Source organism: Pyxicephalus adspersus, chromosome 8 (assembly GCF_032062135.1).
Source record: "Pyxicephalus adspersus chromosome 8, UCB_Pads_2.0, whole genome shotgun sequence".
NCBI lineage: Eukaryota > Metazoa > Chordata > Amphibia > Anura > Pyxicephalidae > Pyxicephalus > Pyxicephalus adspersus.
Genome location: NC_092865.1, coordinates 37,162,164 through 37,184,998, shown reverse-complemented (window position 1 = coordinate 37,184,998; position 22,835 = coordinate 37,162,164). Strand labels below are relative to the sequence as shown.

At 36.2% G+C, this 22,835-nt stretch overlaps 1 protein-coding gene across 2 annotated transcripts in view; it reads right to left on the bottom strand.

Moving 5' to 3' along the window:
• Nucleotides 1–660: 660 nt before the first annotated feature.
• The window catches only part of NEK7 (NIMA related kinase 7), a 49,988-nt gene continuing 27,813 nt past the window's right edge, over nucleotides 661–22,835 (bottom strand). For both annotated transcript variants that reach the window (XM_072420057.1, XM_072420058.1), the window contains 6 exons: nucleotides 21,538–21,648; nucleotides 17,270–17,378; nucleotides 14,596–14,703; nucleotides 12,512–12,606; nucleotides 5,099–5,212; nucleotides 661–2,988 (listed from right to left, as the gene is read on the bottom strand). In XM_072420057.1, the coding sequence (XP_072276158.1) occupies nucleotides 2,878–2,988; nucleotides 5,099–5,212; nucleotides 12,512–12,606; nucleotides 14,596–14,703; nucleotides 17,270–17,378; nucleotides 21,538–21,648 (648 nt within the window). In that variant the 3' untranslated portion in view covers nucleotides 661–2,877. The remainder of the gene's footprint in view (nucleotides 2,989–5,098; nucleotides 5,213–12,511; nucleotides 12,607–14,595; nucleotides 14,704–17,269; nucleotides 17,379–21,537; nucleotides 21,649–22,835) is intronic.

Sequence of the window (22,835 nt, the reverse complement as noted above, 5' to 3'; positions counted from 1 at the left end):
CACAAGAAGACGACAACAGAAAAAAAAAAAAAAAAACAGGAATATACTGCAATATCAGCGGAGGTTTGACCATCTAAGACATTTAATATACATTTATATTATTCTTCAAAGAAATATAGGAACAAATGACAGAGGAAAAAAAAAAAAAAAAAAAGAGGAGGAAAGAAATACAACCTTGCCAAATCCTATCTGAATCACAATAACAGATTATAAACCTGCAGACCTAATTAGACGCTGTGCAAAAAGCTTACTTACATCAACAACTGCTGAAACAATGTGTGCCTGCACTCACAGGGATTATAACTTTTCAGCACAGCCATATATTGTTTCAGTCTTTTATAAGTAATTGAAGAAAAAGTGTATTAAAGGAGCAGATCCAATACTCAGACAAAGCCCAAGATAAAATTACCAAAGGTAGCCAGAAAAATGAAGTTATTGGATGCAAATTATTCATAAATACAATGCAGGGTAGATATATTGCTTTACATGTAACTAATACCTACCACCACCCATTTCACATATACCAGTTTTGGGGTTAAAATATTTAGTATAGTTCTACCTAACTTTGTGTTAAATAACTTACCCTGCATCACAAAGATTTCATTTTTTTGCAACACCCTATACAGTCGTACACTGAAACAACCACAAAAGACATTAGGCTAGGAAATTCATAGTTTATTTATATAATGCAAAATTGTACAGCAGACACTTGCTGCATTTTACTGGATACAGGTTTAGAAAACGTTTTACAGTATGATTCAATGAAAAGGCCAAACATAAGACTGTACTATGCACAGTTATAATAGCTGGATATTCATTATACAAAGAAAGCACTGAATGCAATAACAGTTCAGTTCAAATAAATATGTAAGGTGAACAGTGACATTATTACTGTATGTACATACTAATATCCACCACTTCACTGTCAGTCTGGGAAATGCTGCAGACTCTCTAGAAGTGAAATGGTTAAAGGTGATAGAGATATTCCTTCACAAGAACACAGAAAACACAGGGGGATGGGAAAAATAAGACAGTCTTAAAAATATACAGTCTTAATTATACAAGGCTGTTTACTAAAGTATGAAGAACTAGCAGTTTTCTTAAGGACCATAACCGAATATACTGAAATACAGCAGTTGTTGCTTTTACATCAAAGTATGAGCTGAATTGTGTGCCTTCTGCAAATATTAGTGCAGGAAATAATAATTGCACATGGACATTTGTTTTGTTTTACATAGAGGTTAAAGGAAGACCACCTGATTTTATTCCAAAGGTACCGTGATCGTAAGTGCTCAATATCTGAGCCTGCTCAGGTCAAAAAAAGCAATGGTCAGCTAACAATACGGAGCACTGACCACTACTAAAATATTATTGGTCTTCGTTAACACGGAGTACTGCATTTTCAGGACAAGGTATTATGTGTGTATATATATATATATATATATATATATATATTTAAATTCAGATGGTTGAAATCACTGTTCAACAAGTGTCAGCAAAAAACTGTCTTTTACTGTTGATTCAGTCAGACAAAAGCAGGCTGAACACCTGATTACCTCCAATTAAGGAATTTCATTCTGTATTATAGCAGTAACACTGAAAAAGGCATAGAACTCATAACATCTAGAGGAAATAGGATGAATATATTTTTCCAATCTTCCAAACCATAATATAACATAAAAAGGCACTATGTGAAAAAGGCATACAGGAGTTTAACCCTTATGGGTATTCCAGCTTAATATCTATCAAAAATAAAATATCTGAATAAACTGCATGTGGTCTTTTTAAAGTACCAGTACTAAAGTTGCATAGCAAAAGAAGAGAGTGAACTATTCTGTAAGAGCTCCCAATACTCAATAAAGAATCTATTTTACTGGCCAAACAAATGACTATATATTACGTACTGGTAAAACATTCCAGCCAATTGTTGGTTTTGGTCCTATGAGTTATTTTATTAAAATAGAAGCAGTTTCTAACAGTCATGAAAGTGAAGTAGATAGCCAGTACACAGGTGCAGAGGCAGGACTTGTCAGCAGGGTGATTGTCTCACATCAGAGATGCTCAATATATAGCATTTGGTTTGCACATAACAAAATTCATGTCACAGGAACCTGACTGTAAAATAGTTTACTGTTGCTGTGGAATACATCATAAAAGTAATTTTATTTATAAATAAAAAAACTATATATATATATTCGAGAAAAATGGAAAAACAAAGCATTACATTGCACTATAGTTAAATTGTTTAAAAGGCACAATATTCCTCTTTTATTACCTTAAAAAGCAAAAAAGCAGCCTGGTAGCAAAAGGTCTAAAACTTAAAGCTGACTTGACCAATCAACCCCCAAGTTAACAGGCCAATCCTGTTTTATGTGTTGTGCCATAGACTGACCACACTTACATGACAAGTTAATTGTACCTTATCAACGTTGTTTATAACAATATCCTTTATTCTGTAAAACTCTCAGGAAGGCACATATTGGATCAACAGGCACAATTTACAATGTCTTACCACGCAGGCCTTTCCTTTTATAAAATCTATATAAAGAGCACTAGACCAGTATCAGCCATTACTGCAAACCTAAATGTATGGCCATCGGGCTTTGTAAGAGGTTTAGGGTGCTCACTTAATAGTCTATAGTGAAAATGCTGTTAACGTAGCCTAAACCTGACTGTAGGATAAGGGCAAAGTCCAGCAGTGCAAAAAAAAAAATTGGGTGCCTATATTTAAAAAATTCCTCAAGCTAATTATAATAAAAAATTTCATCCATAGACATATGGAGTTTTAAAACTTTGCCCTCCTTCAACAGTATATATGGCTTGAACATTCTTGAAAATGGAGGACTGTGGGTTTACAGAGTCCTGGTGCATACTAATCTAGCTGCTGGCGGTCAAGGCATGCATACGCTTGGCAACCTCATACACGTAGGTAACATCTGGTCTCTTCTCAGGGTCCGGATTTATACAAGTGTTCACCAGCATGCGTAACTTTAAAAGGGGAAATAAAGAGGGAAATTTTGTTAGCTACCTATTCATATTAAAATATTTACGTATCACAATCAGAGGTATAGGTTATAACTATTGCAACTGGAACACCAAAACAGCAGATAAGGAATACAAAACATTATTGCATGATGAAACTCGTTTTGATTTTTTTCTATGATCAACATCCTCACAACATTCATCTATAAATTGTTACTGGAGATTTAAATTTATGTGTGCATTATTTGACATTTCAGCGTTTAAAACTAAAATGAACATATATTTACGCACCGAAAATTGTTGTTTATGGCAGTGCATGACATCTGTTTCTTCTCACTAATGTTACCTAAGAAAAGCTTTATCATGTATGCATTAGCAGTGAAGGAGTTAACTTAAGGTAGGTGTTTTTCAGGTTGAAGCTTTTAAGTAGAAACTGAAAATATTACAAAAATGTATCTGTCTCTCTAACTGGGAGATCCTCTATGGGGCATGGTTTTTTTGATTCATGCCCCTGGGCAGTGACTCCGGATTCACACTTAGCTGCAGAATCGCAGCCCTGCAGGCAGGATCGGCACATCCGCTCCGCTGAGTGGTACCCTCATTATAATCCTCTAGCAGGTCGTCATGGCAACTGCCATCCTGGAGCATCCCTGTACCTTCCTAATAAGCTACCATGTGAAATGCAAATGCGGACAGTCTGAAAATTAGTCAAGGAGAATAGGCGATGAGGATGCAGATATGTGAAATATTCATGTGCACACTGGAAAACCAAAAGAGGGGGAAAGTGAGAAGAGGGGAAAAGGAAGGAGGAGACAATATGAGTGGCAGAACAAAAGGCTGCCCCTGACACTTATACTATCATTGTGTATCACTGTATATGGAAAGAATGGAGCAAACAATACATGCATGGCCTCCTTACCGAGAAACCACCATCAATCAGCAGGTAAAATAAATGCATCCTCATACAAAAATAAATAAAAAAAAGCCAAAAATCAATCTGCCAGTCCAGAAATTAGTGAGTGTTTAAATTCTGTGAATACACCATGTAGATTTTATTTGAAGCTTGCCTCAAATTTAATTGAAAAATAAATTAACAAAGTTGCAGTATGCAAACACTCAGGAGAAAAAAAAAAATAATTGTAATGTTTTTTGTGCCAAAGATTTGTCTGCACAGTAACCTATAAATGTGTAAAAAAAAAAAAAAAAAAAATCTACACTTTTACTATAAGCAGAAGATACCAAGGTTGCTATGGGGCATTGCACTAAAGTTAATGTATGGGATTCACAATATTTGTGTAATTCCTTTTTTTGTTTTTTTTCATACAGTTATTTAACTTGCTTTTAATTTTTTTGGCAAATTGGCATATCTGAGCATGATGTAGAAGTGCCATCTAATGGTGAGGGGTATTGTTTATTCTGCCTATATTTTGCTTTCCCTTGTTTCTCCTGTCCTTTTAAACAATTACATTATTAAATATGTTTTCGATACTTACACATTTCACAGGCTGTGACATCACTACAAGGTAGGTAGATCACAGATAATGGGAATAGAAGACAGAGAGCTGTACACAGCTACCTGAAAACAGAAGGCTGTGGTAGCACCCACATGTTAGACTAAGCCTTCTTGACCAAACTGAAATGCAATGAATGAAAAAAGAGGGCCAGGGACAGTAAGGCTGGAGAGGAAAGCTTCATTGTGCTGGATATCCAGGAATCAGAAATTTAGAGGGACATATTGCTGCATTTGTGAGCCTTCTGGATTACACAGTCAGATGTAGACCCATTGCGCATGAAAAAAAAAATACCACCAGAAGTCTTTCATTTTGGAATTTTGGATACAGTGGTGAAAACAGAACCCCCCTAGCAGGTTAAACTGCAGTCCTGGGCCCCATTTATTAGATCCTTTCTCGTTTCTTATATGGGAGCTGCCTTTGAGCTGTATTGCATTTCTGGATTGTGTGCCTGACTCTACCACCACGTGTAAGTGTGCAGACAAATTAAGACTTTGTTTTTTGACTAATACAGTCCATGAAATAAAACAAACTATTTGATATAAAAATCTTATTTTAACCACTGGAATATAATTACAGCATGATCTCTAAAGACTTCAGCATACCTCCTCAGAATAGTGATCAGATGGCAAAGGGGGATAGTCACACTGTTCTATCTTCTTACACAATGAGTACAGGTTCATCTTGTCTCCATAAAATGGGCTTTGTAATGCAGCCATCTGGATTAAAAACAAAAAAAAAAAAAAAATAAATTTACATGTCTCATGTCAGTCGGACTCCACCTTCAGATGTCTTTACTTCTTTTTGTTATATAATGCAGTGCCCATTACAGACCACATGTCTGCCTCACAAACCAATGTAATAGAATAAGGAATAATATACATTGAATTACAGGCAAATATTTCCTTGCTCAGACATTTATGTAGGGGAGAGTGCTGCAGTGGACCTAAAAATGTGTCAGCTCACGTAAACTTTACAAGTGAAGCAGCAAACAAATCTTTTTTTTTTTTGTTTTTATTGTGGTTTGGATGCCCCTTGTTGAGCTAGCCTCCCTTCCTGTAATAAGGCTTACAAAAGGGGTTAGGAATCTTCACTAACACTATATTAAGAATAAGTGAAACCTTTTTGTGAGGAGAAATGTGTCTTTTTTTTTTTTTTTTTTTTTACTCCGGAGACATAGAGGAGTTCACAAGCTTCTATTCATTTATTATGAATATTCACTTCCCCAACAGGAACAGAGACAGAAAAGGTTCCACTTGTTCACAAGATAAAATGAATGAAAACTGACAAACATTTCAAAGTTTCACTTTATTCCCAAAGCTGTGTTGATAAACCAATCACAGTGTATATTTTATTTGCTTAGGAAAACCAAAAAAAAAAATCCAAGATATGGTTACATGTAATATTTTGTATAGTAAATCTGATGGTTCACTTATTGGGGGATGTCTGTCAATTGCCTAAATCTTCAACTGACATTTCGCAAAGCCCCATACAGACGCCTGATGGACCTCACAGGTTTGTGGCTGGAAACATCTTTCAAGATGTAAGAGCACTGTACATATCAGATATTAGCCAGAGAAGAGCACAACCTTAAACGAGAATCATTTGATGTTTATATAGTTTAGGTATCAGGGGCTTTAAAGGAAGGTGATTCCTATTTACTGTAAAGTGCTGTATAATATGTTGGCACTTTATATATAGTTAATAAGATCTCTGGTGAAGCTAGTTCGTGTGCAAAGTGAATTATATATTTTTTTTTTAAATTGGACCTTCCAAAAAATACGTATTACCTTATATGCGCTCTGTATTTCATGAAAAAATGGCGCACACACAGAGAGCGTGCTGCAATACCATGGGTTTAGAGGGATGATTGTGACTTGACCTTAATATGGAGTGTTAATCATTGACATCACCTCACTCCTCAGCTAGGTTGTCTGTTTGTCCACAGGTTTGAGGAAATTCAAATTATAGAGCAATATAAAAATAGACACAAATGTCAGATACTATTTCAATAACCCCCCCATTGGAGAGAAGATTGAGGATAAAATGGATATCTGGCCAACGGAATCAGTTAATGACTTGCATGAAGTCTCAAATGAGCTTCTGGTATAGGGTGGAGGGCTCTGACACAACGTGGCACATACAAATGACTGAATTTGGGCGTAATGAAAGTTGTTAGTGGGGGGGGGGGGGGGGTAATTCTTCCAATTGTATTAAGTGCTCCAAAGTTAACATAGAACTACCGAATACTAGATCCCCCACTCTGAGGAAGCCTTTATTTAGCCACCAGCTAAACCCCTAGATATTGCATATCTGCAGTGCAGACACCATTGTAGGACCACAGGCAATACTGGTGACTAGAATTTCTGCATTCCTCATTTTTGGAACAGCTGCCAGAGTTTACGATTAGTAAAACCCACATTTATTATAAACCTGTACTTTATCCATACAAAAGAAAGTTCTGCTTTATAAGAGGAACTGTAGGAAACTGTGAATCATTCTTCCTCGTTATCACACTTCTTTGATGGTCCTGTATATGCACAGTGCACATTAAATGCAATAATACCCTGCTTAAAAAATCTCCTCGAAAAGAAACATTTTTTAATACCTAGTATATGCAAACTTAATAATTAAAGAAATCAGCACTTTTTTCTACATTATTTGTCAAGAGATAAATATAAACTTCAAGACCAGAAATTTGCAAAAATCTGTCTTTACCCAGTTCCTTCCACCACAAAAGGGTGAACAATTATAAGATGCTCATATAAAAAAAAAAAAAATCAAATGAATATCAAGTGGAAGGCCTCTACATTGACTTTCAGGAGATAGGAAGATATGGAAACACTAAACGAAGTGTACTGGTAATAGGTGTACTACATGAAACCATTTATTCTCCAATTGTATCATGCTCTATTTGCGGAAGCAAAGCCTAGAAAAATCTTGGCGGCAGACTTTGCATTATATACAGCAGGTAATTATAACACTCTGGAGAAACAGATAAAGGAATGGAGACAAAGCATAAAAGTAGTGGTGTTAAGTAAAGAATGACAGTTTTAACTGAGTGTTAGTTAAGTCTTAATGAGATTTATAAAGTGTCTTACACCTTTTTATACATGTGGATAGAGATTACATTTAACATTCCTTTGTTCCTGCTACCTCCTTACACATATTGTTGGCTGCTTGGAAAATTTATACTATACATCCAGAGTGTCATTTACTTTAACTTAAGTTTAAAACTTTAGAGAAGTGACAGATGTCACGGATTAAAACACCAACAAAACATCCCTTTGGCAGCTGAAGTTGGAGAAAGAAAAAAGACATTTTTAACACTAAATAACCACAAGGAAATAAGAAAAAAAAGGAAAAAACTGCAGCCTGACTTAAAACACTTCAGCTGCACCACGCATGTGTCTGTTGTATTTAAAAATTGCAATTACTGCTTTCTTTTTAATGATCCTCGTACTTCAATCATGTTCATTTTTGCTCAGAGAAAATCACTATCCTATAAAAAAAGATTTCTACATCTATCTATCTATCTCAATATATTTTTGACACACATACATGCACAATTTATTTATTTTAACTACACCTACTCCTTGGTCATATATAGAATTCAAAATATATACACAGTCTTTTCTCTCACCAGTGTACCAGATCATTTACAAAATGGTGAAGTTTTTAAACCATGCAACTGGCTAGAATATTAGTTTAGCACACCTCCACAATGACCAGAGATGGATGTGTGTACCCAAGCCTGTTTAGACATTTAGTAGCCAGGTATAATATGTACCTGGTCATCCACCTTCATCACCTCCATTTAGAAAATATATTACTGCGGACAACAGTTTGGTACCCACAAACTGTCAGTGGGTTCCTTTGGCAAAAAAAAAAATTATATGTTGTCCACTGCAGAGGAAGGTCAGTAGAGATAATGTAATTGCTGTGGAGCAAAGGCCAAACATTAAATGTGGGCCTAAACTGCACTTGTTTAAATGTTTCGTAATTTTATAAATAAAACAAAAGCATTAGCTAGGGTTTATTAAATAAAAGAAAGAAAAAAAAAGACTGAATATCTACTGAAATGTCATCTGCTAAATTTCCAACTAGAAAACAGATGTAATTCGATTGGTTGCTGTGGGCGCACACACATGAAGACAGAAGAATTAAGGCAGACCCATACAGTGATGAATAGTACTGTATAAATAATACTCTGTGTTCTGAAGATACAACACTGATTCTTTATGGGACCCTTTGAAAAAAGCACTTTATTTTTTTAGAAAAAAAGTGGGTGTTGAAATGGTGAAGAAATCTTGAAACCCAACTAATTCAAGTTTAGGGTTATACAAAGCTCCTGCTGGACAACAGGCTGGATTAGGACTTCAAATCATCTCAATGAAACAACACACAATTTGGTCAAGACAGAGTGTCGGTGGGCAGAATACAATTACAAATTAAAAGGGGGTAGAAATGTAGAGTATGGGGCACTGGATTGCTGACAGAAGAGCTAAACAGCCTCCCTGATCAGTTCTGGGTGGTACATAATGATAATTTTCTAAGCTACATTTTGTAAGAATTAAAATGAATAATCACATATTCTGGTTTAACAAAACACCAGAAATATACACTTTTAGCTGAATAATTAGATGCATAAAATCCAAACCAGCCTCTCCAAAATGTTACAGCACCATCCCCTTTTTTTAAGGTTTATTTACGTTGCCACATTAGGCAAAGCAGCAAAATATTATGCAAAGCTCTATTATGTATACATGTTAAACCTTAGCGCTTTGCCGTTTTTTTTCTCCTATTCTACAACCCTACTGCCAAGTGCCTTGCAGGGTGCTTCTGTCAGTGAACAGGTTAATGTCACACGTTGTAGGTGGGAATGGGAAAAAAAATAATAAAATAACACGAAGAACGTCCCCCGGAGGAGCCAACCGCGACTAGTATATTTTCATGCATCTCCTGCTTTGACAGATGAAAAATGTCAACTGTCCTGTTTTTATTTTGAAGCTTTATGCACTATTCATCTGCTTCATTAGTGTATCTTCCCGACTTCTCTCTGACAGCTGCTCTCTCCCTCCATCTCTCCCCACCCTCCCTCCTCACCCCCCTCTTTTTTTCCTCCTCTCGGCAGCTGAATTTTTCAGGCTAATTTGATCTTGCACACTGAGCCGATCTTGGGGAATGATTGACTTGCTCCCCTGACCTCGCGGCCTGATTAGTATTCCTGGGGTGTCTTGGAAGGACAGGATCCCACTGTCTGTCTTTAAGGCTGGTGGCAGTCTTTCTCCCTCTCTTTTGCTTTCTCTCTGCATGCTGTGTTGAAAAGCCACCAACTTACAACCTTGTCAGAAATCCAGTTGCTGAGCTTAACAATAAGACAAAGAGAAAAAAATAGCATGTAATACCTATTTTTGCATGTTAAGGTCTGTGTACTGAAAGTGAAGCTTCTTCATATTAATTGAATTTACCCTTTTTGAGTATCAATTAAAAGCATTATTATGGGGTTCAATTTAACTGTAACATCCATTTGCAGTTGCCATCCTTGATCCTCATTATTCCATCCTTGCATAAAATTAAAAATGCAATATCTTTTTATCATATTTGAATGTGTATCACAATTTTCCTGAGTGCATTTTGCAAATTGTGACCCTTTTTTGTGCAGTGGAAGTCTTGCATTATTAAACATGAAATAAAAGGATCAAGGATTAAAATAAAATTTTGTAAGCTAAGGAAAACAATCACCCAACCACCATAAAGCTCTAATGCAAGCACGGGCAATTAATGAAGATTAAAGTAGGGCTTAAATGCTAAGGCACTCTGGCACATAGGTCAATTAATGAACAATCAAGACGCCTTGTTTGAAGAAGCTACATTCGGTATGACCAGCTACACTTACAACAAATTGGACTTTATATTAGCTTTTACACAAGTATATAATGCTATTCTAGGTCTGTCACTATTGCAGGCTGAGGAGTAGAACACTTCCTTGTGTGGAACACATCTACTACCACATTGGAAACAATGTCTTATAAAGCCTAAATACCACAGACCAATAGGCAGAAATCTGTTGCATAATAATTCACTTTAGAAATCATTACTACTATGAGGAACTACTTTAACGTAACTTCCCCATAAATTAAGCAAGATGCTAATATGCAAAGTAGTAGCTAAAGAGTAAAACATCATCACAAACTATATATCTGCCCAGATGACAGCAAAAATTTGTTTGACACCACAGCTATTACTTTGTGAAAAGTAAAGCCCCCAACTGTGTCATGGGATTAAAGCATTTTTTTCTTTTGTTTGGTGGAAACTTATAAAATAGTTTTATGTTCAGGAACATCTGTGCTTAATATTAAGTACCTGGAGTCAATAAACAAATATCCACCAAATCTGACACTACAGGTAATGCATAAATATATATTAAGATTTATAAATATCCCTGCATTAGTGTCAATGGCTGCAATAATGCACCTTACACTAGGTTCCAGTGCAGCAATACCATCCCCACACTGGTGGTGAGCATCATTAACTTGATCCTGTGCTGCCTTCCCCTTCCTCAATAGGCCCAGAACTACATTCAGGAGTTCTCTTCTTGCTGACAATCTGCAACATGCAGATGCACCCAAGCTCAGGACACAGCAAACTCCGGGCTGTCATGTCTTTTCAGGCAATACGATCAGGTTCTTTTCCAGTTGTGGGATTGAGGGTAATAATTGCCTCTCAACACTGACTCTTCACCACTTAGCCACAGATGCAAAGTAAACCTTTGCACATAACATCTACCTGATGCTTGACTGCTTTCTCCCCATCAATCTCTCTTAGCAACAGATGTAATGATAATGAATTTATTCTGCATGTGAATAGCAGCACTCAGTACCAGCCTGCCTACTCCACAAATTACCTGTCTTGGACATCTTGGACTGTGTTCTGGCTCTTATGTCACTGAGGCTGGCAGCTACCTGTTCCTTCCTAGCTAACTTCAAGCCAACAAGCTACCTTTTATCAAGCAGCCTTTAGATGTGTGATAGCTGTATAGCTTTATAAGTGACATAAAACATCTTTGAAACTCAAACAGTCAGCTTCTTTTGGCAGAATCCGGCATTTTTGAAGCTTAAGGTGGAAGTGTGGCCTGGGAAAAAAACTGCCGTAGTAATCAGTGAAGGAGTGCTATACCTTAGTTACTTAAACTGGATATTATAAGCTTCACCCTCAAGAATGAAATAACCAATTGTCATTTCTTTAGCTTTTAATCAGCTTTTTTAAAGTGGTAAAAGACAAATTGTGTCTGCCACTTTTGTATAAGTGCTAATCAGGGTGTGAAACACACACCAAGGAATTTCTTTGTGGCCTATGACATTCCCCACTTTTAAGGTGGCAAACTCTAAATTGGTGTTCATGCCAGTTGTGTTAAATGCACAAAACCATACTATGATCAGGCCTGCAGGGTACATGCAGCTTTCCAACTCTTGTACAGGTTATGCTGATTTAAATCATCATGAAGCATCTATTGTGCCCATGCCCTTCACCACAGTAGGTTTATATATCTTGCACTGACAATTGTCACACTATGTGTTAAGCAACAGTGTAACACTGGGATACATTCAATCTTTAGACTGTACCTCTATTCTTTTAACCAGACATTCTGCAGATAAGGTTGGACACTGGAATTCACAAAATGAATAAAGCACAAAATTACATTACCAAAATCTCCTTCCAAATGTCTGTATACTCACATTTACAGACAGAAGCAGCTTAGATGATTACACACTACAGATAGACAGCTACCAGGCTGTATATATGGTTTAATGTTAGAAAGGGCACTTTTTTTTTTTTTACAAGGAAAAAAAAAAAGATTTTTTTACTTTCGCCACAATATTACATTTTAAAAGTTTCCAAATAAGATAGCACCTCTTCAGAATACAGCTCTTGACAAATTTCCCAAAAAGCCAAACTTAGAAACCGGTCAATACAGAAGATCACTGTTCTGCATAACAGATAATAAAAACAATTACCTCATACAAAAGACATCCTAATGACCAAATATCAGATTTGAAGTTGTATCCGTTTTCATGTATCCTTTCCGGTGACATGTAATAGGGGGTACCAACTATAGACAAGAAAAAACAAAAACACTGAGCAAAGTAAAGGTGGTTAAGTAAAAGCACATTTATCATATATTTCAACTAAAGAAAACTTGCTGCAACCTCACGACCTGGCTTCCATCCACCCCGAGACCACTGCCAATATTTCAGCTATTGATTCCAATAAGCAATTCCACAACTGGTTCACACAACTGTGAAATATTTTGTGGCATGAGACATTTAGTCAGACTTGTCCATAAATGAATTACATATTAGTTGAGTGATCTTCTAATAAGGAACGACCAGCGTTTCCTTAAATGTAGCACCTTTAAAGCATACCATTTGGAATACCTTACTGTGCAGAAAATAGAATGACTGGATGTGTAGGAAATTTAGGTCAGCATAGGTTTCTAATAGGAAGTCTTGTCGGGATAAACCACTTTATTTATCAGACCTTAATAGGGCAATTTTTTTCTTTTTATTCATTAACTTATATAATAGCTTTAAACATGCATATAAAAGCAAATGAAGCATAGCTTTCAAGCTATTAAAATGTTTATTTGCTCTTACTTAAGGGTAACATTATCGAACTGTACAAACTCTTTCATAACAGCAAAACAACTTGCCTTCTGTTATAAATTCATTTATAAGCGAATTATCACTTCAAACTAGCACATTTGTGGCCAAAGTAAATAGGAGTACTGCGCCATTCAAATATTAAAGACCACAGAAAGAAGAACCAAATGACATGTTATCAAGGTAGCAGAGTTATAAATGTGCAGGTAAATAAAATCTTTGTTTTTTAGTTATCTATAATTTTCCAATTTAGCATCATTAGTGTCTTTAGGTTTCTCTCTCTTCCCATTTCCTTGGATCAGGTTTCGCTGTACCTGGAAATTGTCATGTTTGCCATCCTTAGTGGTATAGTACCCTTGAAATTACTACTTCGTCCCAACTACTATATTGCTGTCCTCTAAATAGCTTAGTATCGAGAACTCCTTGAAATGCCTGTGTTTGCAACTTTGCACAGCAGCAAACATAAAGACATCAATTTTTTATAGTAGCCTGCAGTAGCATCATAGGATATATCCCATAACACTATACTCAGACTAGCATTAAAAAACAATAAATTGCAATTTTGCAATTGCTTATTATTATAAATAATGTGTTTCAAGACTTTTTTTAGCGCCACTTTAGTACCACAGTAAAGTACCACTTTAATCTTTGTGTATAACTAGAGCTTTTTTTACCCAAATAACAGATATGTTATGATTGCAGCAAATGAACAAAGTTTATCCCCTTGTTTATGTTTATTTAAGGTTTAAATTACTTTTCCAATCCTGGTCAACTTTGCACTCTCCCTTTTATCTGAGCATACATGTAAAATGGTATTAAACCTAAGAGTATTAAAAAAATCACATTTTGCAGCAGCATGTTCTTGTAAGGTTACCTGGGAAGAGGCTATGGAGTTTATCTATGAAGCAATCACTTTGTCCCATGCTCCATTTAAATAACTTATATTATGGTAATAACCTTTCCTATAAAAAAACAATCCCATGTTCTAGCATTTCCTCGTTCAGAAACATACAGGCATAATAGAACAGGTAGAAGAAGAAAAAAACTTCCCTGATTGGAAAAGGTTGTGTATTTTGGGACAAAATAAATGGGTTTCTTTTTATGATGCCCTTGTAATTCTTTATTCATTATACTGCTGGTAAAATGTCTTTCCTTCATAGGCTAGCCTCTGAATTTCTTTCTCCTCTTTAAATCTTAACAACGCAACCATAAAATAAATAATCGGTGGTTATGGTGGCAGCGGGTTCTTTTAAAGTCAGTTCCAAGGTCAGAGGTCATCATAACAGGAAACTCCTGAAAGCTACGTGAAATTAATAGTGTGCCTCGACACAGGGTAATAGGGCTTTCCGGAGGGGGCTGTGGGTTTCACAGCTGACACATGGCATCAGACTGGGCAGTAAAACACCCACTCAGTACCCGTGCCTCTCAGGACAGCTTACCTAAAGAATGTGCAGCTGTGGTTTTGGAGCTGAAGAAGCGGCCCAAGCCTAAATCCCCCAGCTTCACCACGCCTGTGGCTGTTATAAACACATTGGCTGGCTTTATATCTAGAGCGAAGAAAAGTACATTTAAAATTCAACAAAATACAATCAGGATGACTGCAAAAATTAAAACAAATGCAACAGAAAAAAACAACTTACTAAACAAGGATGCAACATTAAAAAAATGTATGTAATATCTTCTAATTATGCACTGGTGGACAAAATTGACAAAACGACTCCTAATTCACCTGGATTTCCCATGTGTTGAAGAAATGTCCCTATTCTAATACCAAGCAACTTATCTAACAGGAATAAATCACATTGACATACACACAACTCTTAGTTTAGCCTACCATACTGTAATCTGTATATCTGTAAGTTGTTTTAATAAATCAACTGGAGTATTAAAATATCTGGTAAATTATGTAATTTCAATTCTCTGAGGGATGTTCAGAAAGTAATGCACCAAATGTTTTTTTTCTAGGTAACAGTAAAAATAGACATATGCAATTTCACATGCTTCAAAATTGCAAATTCTTATACCAGTTAGTCCCTCAGTTTAGCTCCACCATCACTAAAAACAATGAGTTGTATTTCAATTCTTGTTTGCAGAGAAAAACTGTGGTAAATATTCACAAGCTTTTGTGCACAGGGTATGAGTTCAGTGTAGTCAATGGAAGCAATATTGGTTGCTAAGCTAGAAGACTAAAACAGTGGGAAGTGGACAGAACAAATCTTCTGCCAACCAAGTATCCAGCACAAACTTATGTATACCCCAACATAATGTTGAAAACAACAATCACCAATAGGGTTGACAATACTGTCCCATCCCCACTATAGTTCCAATCTGGGTTCCTCCAATTTGCATCTTTTTATCCATCAGTGAGTTTAAAGATGACAAAAAGTGATTCATGCAGTGAGGACATGGCTATGTGAACAGTACAAGAGCTGGTACAGGAAAGGCATGCATACACTTGTTTCATGAGGCCATAGGAACTAATGGGGATTATGTAGATCAAGGAGTATGTGTACAGAAAGCATGTGTGCGTGTTAGATTCTGGTTTTAAAAAAGCTTTTTGTAGCATTGCATGGTCAATTCTCCTCTGAACAGCTTTGACAGACTTGAATAGGAACACTTTCCAAATGCCAGCTAAGACAGTGAATTACATTTTCAGTAACAAATACATGTTTCTACTGCCTTTACCCCTCCAAGACAACAGCTGTGCTGGAAGAGAACTAGAACAGCAGCTTTGAGGCCTTTCATGATTATATCTGATCTGTTTGCAGTGGCCATGGAATGCCAAGTTTTTAAACTTGGGTGCCCACCCATTACATTGCAAATCAACTATCCCTAGTGAAGGAAAAGTTACAGAATCCAAATCATTGGCACAGGATTGTGAATATAAGCTCCCATAACCTTTATTCTTAGTTGGGGGGGGGGGGGGGGGGGGTTGTTGTGGTATAAAAGGCCATATCATTTTCAACATAAGTTTGCCTCAATTTCATTTACAAGCAAAACATACAATGAACTGAACAAGGGAAAGTATAACAAGGTTGGTACATACAAAAGCCCCAGTAACAACCCAAAGCAAAAAATAAGTAGCAGAACTGCCCAATATTGTAACCATAGGATGTATACATCGACCCAAAGAATCGAATGCAGATAAACCCCAAGACATCCACGTGTACCTAACACATGCACATATATACTCACATACATTCGAGATAGGAAGAGGGGAAAGGGGAGTATACCTGAATAATTAACCCCTGTGCAGCATCCACCAAATGCCTCCACTAAGAGCAACTAGCCCAGGCTTGGAACCCTAAACAAAGAAATCTCTAAAGTTCCCGGAAAAGTTAAATCAATCTAGGGCTGCCACCCACTATGAAAGCCTTCACATTTTTCCATCACAATTGTAATCAGCTTCTTGTTAATAAATATATCTTGCAATTTAATTTTAACTGCTTCTAGTTATATTTTAAACGTTTCATTAAAAGCAGGGAAACTGCTCCTTGATAATAACCCTTTCGCTGTAAGCCATTTTTAACTCCTATTTTGGATTTGCTAAACAGCATTGCAAATATCACGATAGAAACAATTCCAACATTTCCAGCAGGGTCTCTGCTTTCAGAAAGTTTTTCCTCCCGGTATTCAATTTACTATGAAAGCTACCATCAAGCAGTAACCTAAAGATTCGTAATTGCAAATACTGGAGGGTAGAATGCAAGACACTGACAGGTGAAAGAGACAGTAGCAGTTTTGTACCTAAAAAAGCACTTTGGCAAAACCTGTGGGAGTCTTAATAAACGGGTATTTGTCAATTTAGTTGGGTTAGGTTGAAGACAAACACAAAAAAGAAACACACACACCAGTCACACCACATAACATACATTTGTGACTTTTGGCACACTGCATTGGATAGCCAATGTCAAACCGAACACTAACCCCCTCAAATCAGAGTCCCAAAGAGTAAATATCAAAAACTGTGAAGTTGCCTTTATTGCATGTCTGTTTATTATAACATTTTTTTATTATAAAAATTACCTTTTTGATATGATTAGACAGAAATGCTAAATAAACTTCTGTGTAAGGTATTTTGGGCTAGATGAACCAAAAAAGTTTAGTACTTGCCTCTATGCATGACACGGCGGGAATGCATGTGTTCCAAGGCACTGCACAGCTGGACAAAGTATTTCCAAACCGTTCTTTCAGGGATCAGCCGCTTCTGTTTTTTAAAATGCTAAAAGAATGCAAACAGGTACAGAAAATCAGTTACTGTAAAACATGGCAAAGTTCCTGATATAGAAAACTAAGAAAATAAACACAATGTTGAGAATATGAATAGTTTATGAATCAGCAATGTTATGATGATGATTATCAAGTGAGCAAGTGGGAGGAGAGGTAGAACAGGAAGTTGTAAAACTAAACCAGAATAGGTTCACTATCTGTGCTGTTGTATATTGTGTCGCAGATACATGATCCACAGGACTGACAATCCTATGAATCCTTGCATAGTAAAATATTTACTGTGTGTGTGTCTCATTTAATGGACAGTAAAATAAAAGTAACTATCTGTGACCACTGCAAGGCAAATAAAAATATAAAAGAACCAAACTTGGACTACTGGCAACACAGGCAACTAAAGCTGGGTAAACACGTGCAATAATTGTCGTTGGAAATGTTCTTTCACATTTCTTTCCAATGACAAACAACAGTATGATGCATGAACGAGGGCTGTACATACAGCGCTTTTCTGGTCTATGCAGAGGGGACAACGACTGAGCGGCACCACGCTGCGTTCTCTCCCCGTCACTTTCATTACGAACGTTGGTCGCTCGTCGACCATATTATTTACATATGGTAAATTATTACCTGTGACAAATACAATCATTTATCTTGGATTAAAGTATAGTGTGTACAGCGGTCCCACAATGTCATTTAAGGAACACTGAATTAGTGGGGACATCTGCTGTCATTTCCTATGGAGGACATCGCAGGAGGGGGTCTCCCTTTCATCCATTCTGCTCCCTTTTCCATAGGGCTGAACAGTGCTGTGTGTACAGTGCTCAAGTGCTACTGTCGCTGGATATCACCAAGAAAGTTTTCAGCAACAGGAATTTACACGGCTTTATAGTCAGTTAACAAAAAAATTGCAATTGTTGTCTGTTGAGAATGACAGAAAAAGCAATTTGTGCCGAGGATAAAACAACGCTATAAAGGAAATAAAATAGTGAGACTTAAGGTACATTGAGGAATTCTGTATTTAAATAATCATTCTATACCTGTACACTATTATAGTAGGTGATTTGAATGTTCATGATCTTGCTAATAAAATAACCTACACAGTTAATAACTGAAGTCTGTGAAGAGGCCCATTCCAACAGACAAAATATGAATGTGGATAGTTCAAAAAGGCACATCTGGTGTGAACAAAGCCTAATAACAAAATATTTGGAAGACAGCATATTCGTGCATAAAAATGTCAAGTGTTAGGAAAAGTGGAAAAGGTAACTTTACAAATGGGTTAACTACATGTTACAATGGTATTTCTCACATATGGGAAATGAATACCAAAATTAAACTGTAGCTTGAAAACACAGTGTCATAGGCAAATATTTCATTACACAGCAGTAGAATTATGCATAAACACAGACTTAAGTCTATTCATCATGGGCATAGAACCTGTCTGATTTTCCTATCTGGATTTACACATCAGAGAATGTTTGATGTCAATGAAATGGAGATCAGCTTGTTAACATATGAAAACATAATTTTACCTTCATTTCACAATCAGCAAGTTACACAAATCAACACATATGGAGGTGGTTCCCAATTTAAAGGGAACCTGTCATAATGCGTTCATCTGGCACACATCTATGGTAGACACCTTCCAAACCTTGGCATTTTAGAGAAAGGATCCTCTCTATCATTACAGGAAGAGAAATGCCTTTCTTTGAAACTGCAATGTCTCTAGGAGCTGAACAAAAACAAGCCATATTACTAATTCATAGTCTTTGGTGTGCCGAGTAATAGATATCCCAACAGGTTCTCTCTAACTAGGAACCACAAAGGCGTACATTGATTTAAGAAACTGGCTGATTATAAAATTAGTGTTTATGAGTACATATGGAGTGCTAGGCATAGTCAGGTTGTGGTGGAAACAATTCTCTTTGGGTAACACAGGGAGGAGGAAAAAAAAATGTCTTACTAAAATAAAAGTAATTTTGTATACTATATAGGAATTTGAGGGGGGTCCAGTTATATACAGTATTTGCAGTTTTTTTTTTCTTATACATTAGGACTATATTTTACATTGGGACAACATACACTTTTACATTCTTCATGCATACAGAATTCAGAACCACACTGATTCCAATTCGGGGAGGTACTTACAAAAATGGAGAGGACTAAGTATATTACACTGCATCAATGTAGATAATGTAAACAAAAATGTTACTTGCTTCCAAAACAGGACTGTAGAGCAACACTGCGTCCCAAAGTATTACCATGTTCACTACAGGAATCTATTGTAATAAGAATGTACTACATTATGCAGTGTTTTCCCCAGCCCTTTTTATTTGGTGCACCAGCCAGCGATTTTCAGTAACCACCCGGCTGTTTTTGTCTGGTTACTGATGAGTTGGGTCACAATACAAGGGCTGCCACCCACCTACAATATTTTCCCACACAGCTTATAAAAATGCCTGGGTTTAACACTGTTAATAATATATTTCTTGATGTGTAAACCACTGCTGTTTAGCGTTTTCTCTAGATTAATAAACATAGCACCAGTTCTAACCTCCAGTATATGCTTTGGTCAACAGTGACAAACAACTTTTTTTCATTAGACTCTTGTTTTTACATATTATTCCTTTAATGAGGCAATAAAAGCCCATTGATCAACTCCCAATATACAATAACAGCTTGCACCAGATAAACAAAAAAAAACCGCTATCAGCAAAATCAGATCATAAAAAAACAGGTTTTAAAGCATTAATGTTCATGAGATTAGATTGAACCTCAATGAAAGCCACCAACAATCAATGAGCATAATGTAATCATCCATCACTTCTCAGGACAAAGCATGCTTGGAAATTTAAACACATTTCACCTTTCAGTGCATCTTATAAGCAGCACGCCATCAGAAAATGTGTTTTTAAAGCAAACCTGATCTCCTCCATTGCTGCCACTAAACAACTTTGGAAAATGCACCCACAACGTTGGATGACACACAAATGGTAAAATATACCCATTGGTGCCACAGAAAAAAATACAACAGGGGATATAACCTCCACATTCAGAATTTCACCTTGATTTTTCTGTCACTTGTACACTGTATGTAAATATTACCAACACCAGTCCAACAGGCACCAGAATTTTATAGGGAGTAAAATAAACTTGGTAGTAATCTAACAAAACTGGTCAGACAGACAAACCGCTTTCAACCACTGCTCAACAAGTCTACATAGGAGTAGTTGTGTTTAGGAAAATTTAAATATGCCCTTTTTTATTCTTTAGGGAGACTTGCCCTTTTTACCATGGTCATAAAGACAGAAAGTGATGATAAAGGCAAAATGGTAGGTTTATCCGTCAGAGATGGAGAACATTGTAAATCTTTCACTAAGAACACCTGTCCCTGTGGCAATCCCGACATACTGAATACATTTTCCCTAACTTCCTGGTGTGACTCCAAAACAGGAAAAGAACGCTCTTTGACGGGTAACTCAGGACTATATTTATTGACTAGACAAATTTAATCCTTGGTAAGTGATTGTGATGTTGACTTAGTAGGGTTTTACTGATTGACAGAATAAATGTTTTAACGAAACCACACGTGCTGCAAGAATATCCGAATATGACGATATGATGATTTGTTATCCAATCATACATATTTCTGACCGTAGCATCAGCCAGCTCACCATTTGGCTAAATTATCTTCAAAAATAGATGGCTATAGCAGACACAGGATAAAAATTCCAGCTGTCCAAACACAGGCTACCAACTGAGCACCCAACAATGACTTTTGTATTCAAGACTTTTATGCTAAATACAACAAAGATGCAGACACGGGTGGCAACAAGGCAATTATAAATTACATGGAAAAAAATTGTAGCTCAAGATCAAGTTTCAAGATCAGGCTCAAGTTCAACATTCAAGGCCTAACAAATTTGGGTAAAAAAAAATGGAACTTTCTTGAAAACAAAGATCTCCTATTCAGGCATGCTAGCTTTGTGAAATGAGTCTATTATGCCACTTTATTTAAATAATAAATATTCATTTCAAGCATTATGCGTTGCAGAAACCTGTATAAAAAAAAAAAAAAAAAAAAAAAACACATTTACCTGAATAAAGATGTGAAGGACCCTTTTCATATTGAAGTCAATTTATTGCCCACATACCTTTATCATCCTAGAAAGGTCCCCAGCATCTGCCAGTTCCAAGACTATATTCAGTTCATTGTCCTCAATGAATGAAGCATAATATTTAATGACATTTGGGTGGTTCAGTTGCTGAAAGTAAAGTAAGATACTTATGATCTGACAAACAGCTGCAAATTAAGTACTTTCAAACACATAGAGCTCTATTTATAAAACAGGTAATCTGACATTCACTCAAATTTTCCCTTGTGGGAATCTTCCAAGAAAAAAATCTGATATAGAATCGGACCTTGATCTAATCCCTTCATTGGTTCTGTGTCACTCAACACAGTGTGTAAAACTAACTCATCCTTATAGACTGATAAATATACAAATTGCAGTACTTTGTTAACAAGTATAAAAAAAAAAAAAAAAAAAAAAAAACTGGCTGAATTCCTCACTTAAACTATTCCAGCCTGTATGGGAAATAGAAGAGGTGTGGCAAAATCAAAAGGTGAAAATACATTTGGAAAAAAAAAGAAAACCAATGCAGCCACTTCAAATGACAGGTAAATAGCAATATTTAAATATATTGCTTTAAGTTAAAAATACAATAATCTTAAAAGCTTACAGCTTATTAGTTTAGTGTAAACACATTTGTGTTTACATATTGATAAGACAGCAGGTAATTTGTTAAAGCAGAGCTATTAGTCTGTGAAGAGATCTGGGACCTACTTACTGTGTGTGCCTCTTTATATAAAATCAGGCTAATTTCTTTTTTGAATATTACAAAGCATGAAATACCATGTGCTTTTCTTTAAATTGGAGAGGAAAGTGAAGGAAAAAAGTATTTAGTCTGCAGAGTAAAAGAATTTCAGTCACATTTACTGTATTTTACGCATTACCCAAGGATTACCCAAGGATGGTCAGGCTCAGTGACTGAACCAATATTAGAGTCTATGGCATTTTAAAGGGGATCTCTGCCTAGTCTTGTACAGTTTTTTTGAAGCATGAAACAGCTTGACACCACAAGTGCCATGTAAATTTCCGACTTTAAAAGAAAAAAACAACAAATATTACTAGAGACCTTCACCTGGTTGTGTTGGTGGTGTCTAGGGAGGTATCCACAACATATTTAGTCTTAAACATTACTAGGAAACCTTTTTGTTGTTTTTATTTTTAAACAACCTTCTTTAACCACCTGGGCGTTACACTGAGGTCTAGATTTCTGTACCAAAAGTGTTACAGGTTTTCATGAAATTTTTTTTTTTAAATTGTAGACCTGTAACTTACAGAAATATGTCCGAATAGGGTTCTAGTAGATATAATGAATATAAAAA